Raw genomic sequence first — 1,148 nt, forward strand, 5'->3', positions numbered from 1 at the left:
TCCAACAGCAGCACCATTCTGAAACAGAAGTGCCGAGACAGAGGAAAAATGTGGTGGAGGAGATTGAGCGAATGAAGAAAAACCGCGAGGAACGACGTCAGAGACAGGAGACAATGAAAGAAGAGAAGGAATTTCTCATAATCGTGAATCAGGGGAACCCAAACTGGGAGTTCCAGGAAATGATCAGGAAATACCGTAGCAGTACTGAATTCCGTCCACTGCGAGAGTTAGATCCCGTTGAGGATCACCAGATTACAGTTTGCATCAGAAAGAGGCCGCTCAACAAGAAAGAGGTAACCAGGAAAGAGGTGGATGTCGTCTCGGTGCCGAGTAAAGACGAGATTGTTGTGCATGAGCCCAAACGCAAATTGAACCTCACAAAGTTCTTAGAGAACCAACGATTCACATTTGACTACGCTTTTGACGAGACTTGTTCCAATGACTTGGTCTACAAATACACAGCAAAGCCTCTAGTTCAAACAATCTTAGAGGGCGGGATGGCAACATGTTTTGCATATGGGCAGACAGGAAGTGGCAAGACTCATACAATGGGTGGTGACTTCCGGGGTAAGAGACAGGTCTGCAAGAAAGGAATCTACGCCATGGCCGCTGAGGATGTCTTCAATTTCCTCAAATTGCCCGAATATAAGGACCTGGACCTGAGGGTATTCGCAAGCTTCTTTGAGATCTACAACAGTGATGTCTCCGATCTCTTGGCCAACAAAGCCAAACTGCGTATCCTTGAAGACGGCAGGCATCAAGTTCAGATTGTGGGGCTGACTGAAAGAGTAGTCAACTCAGTGGATGAAGTCATTAAAATCATAGAGCGTGGTAACACTGTAAGGGCTTCAGGGAAGACATCGGCGAACTGCCATTCGTCACGGTCCCATGCAGTATTCCAGATTGTGCTCCGGACACATAACACCAATCGCATTCACGGCTTGTTCTCATTGATCGATCTAGCGGGCAACGAGAGGGCAGCAGACAGGACTACTGCGAACAGGCAGACAAGACTGGAAGCGGCGGCGATTAACAAGTCACTTCTGGCTCTAAAGGAGTGTATCAGGGCGTTGGGCAGACAAGCTGCTCATGTCCCATTTCGGGGCAGCAAGATCACTCAAGTGCTCCGAGACTCCTTCATCGGGGAG

General features: G+C 48.6%; 1 protein-coding gene across 1 annotated transcript; it reads left to right on the forward strand.

Moving 5' to 3' along the window:
- Positions 1 to 43: 43 nt before the first annotated feature.
- Positions 44 to 1,142, forward strand: LOC111875229 (kinesin-like protein Klp10A; the record flags this gene model as incomplete). Its single annotated transcript, XM_023871285.1, has 1 exon — positions 44 to 1,142. A coding segment is annotated over one exon (1,099 nt), but the record flags the coding sequence as incomplete, so codon positions are not given.
- Between the last annotated feature and the right edge of the window lie 6 nt (positions 1,143 to 1,148).

The sequence above is a fragment of the Cryptotermes secundus genome, unplaced genomic scaffold (genome assembly GCF_002891405.2).
Source record: "Cryptotermes secundus unplaced genomic scaffold, Csec_1.0 C38470038, whole genome shotgun sequence".
NCBI lineage: Eukaryota > Metazoa > Arthropoda > Insecta > Blattodea > Kalotermitidae > Cryptotermes > Cryptotermes secundus.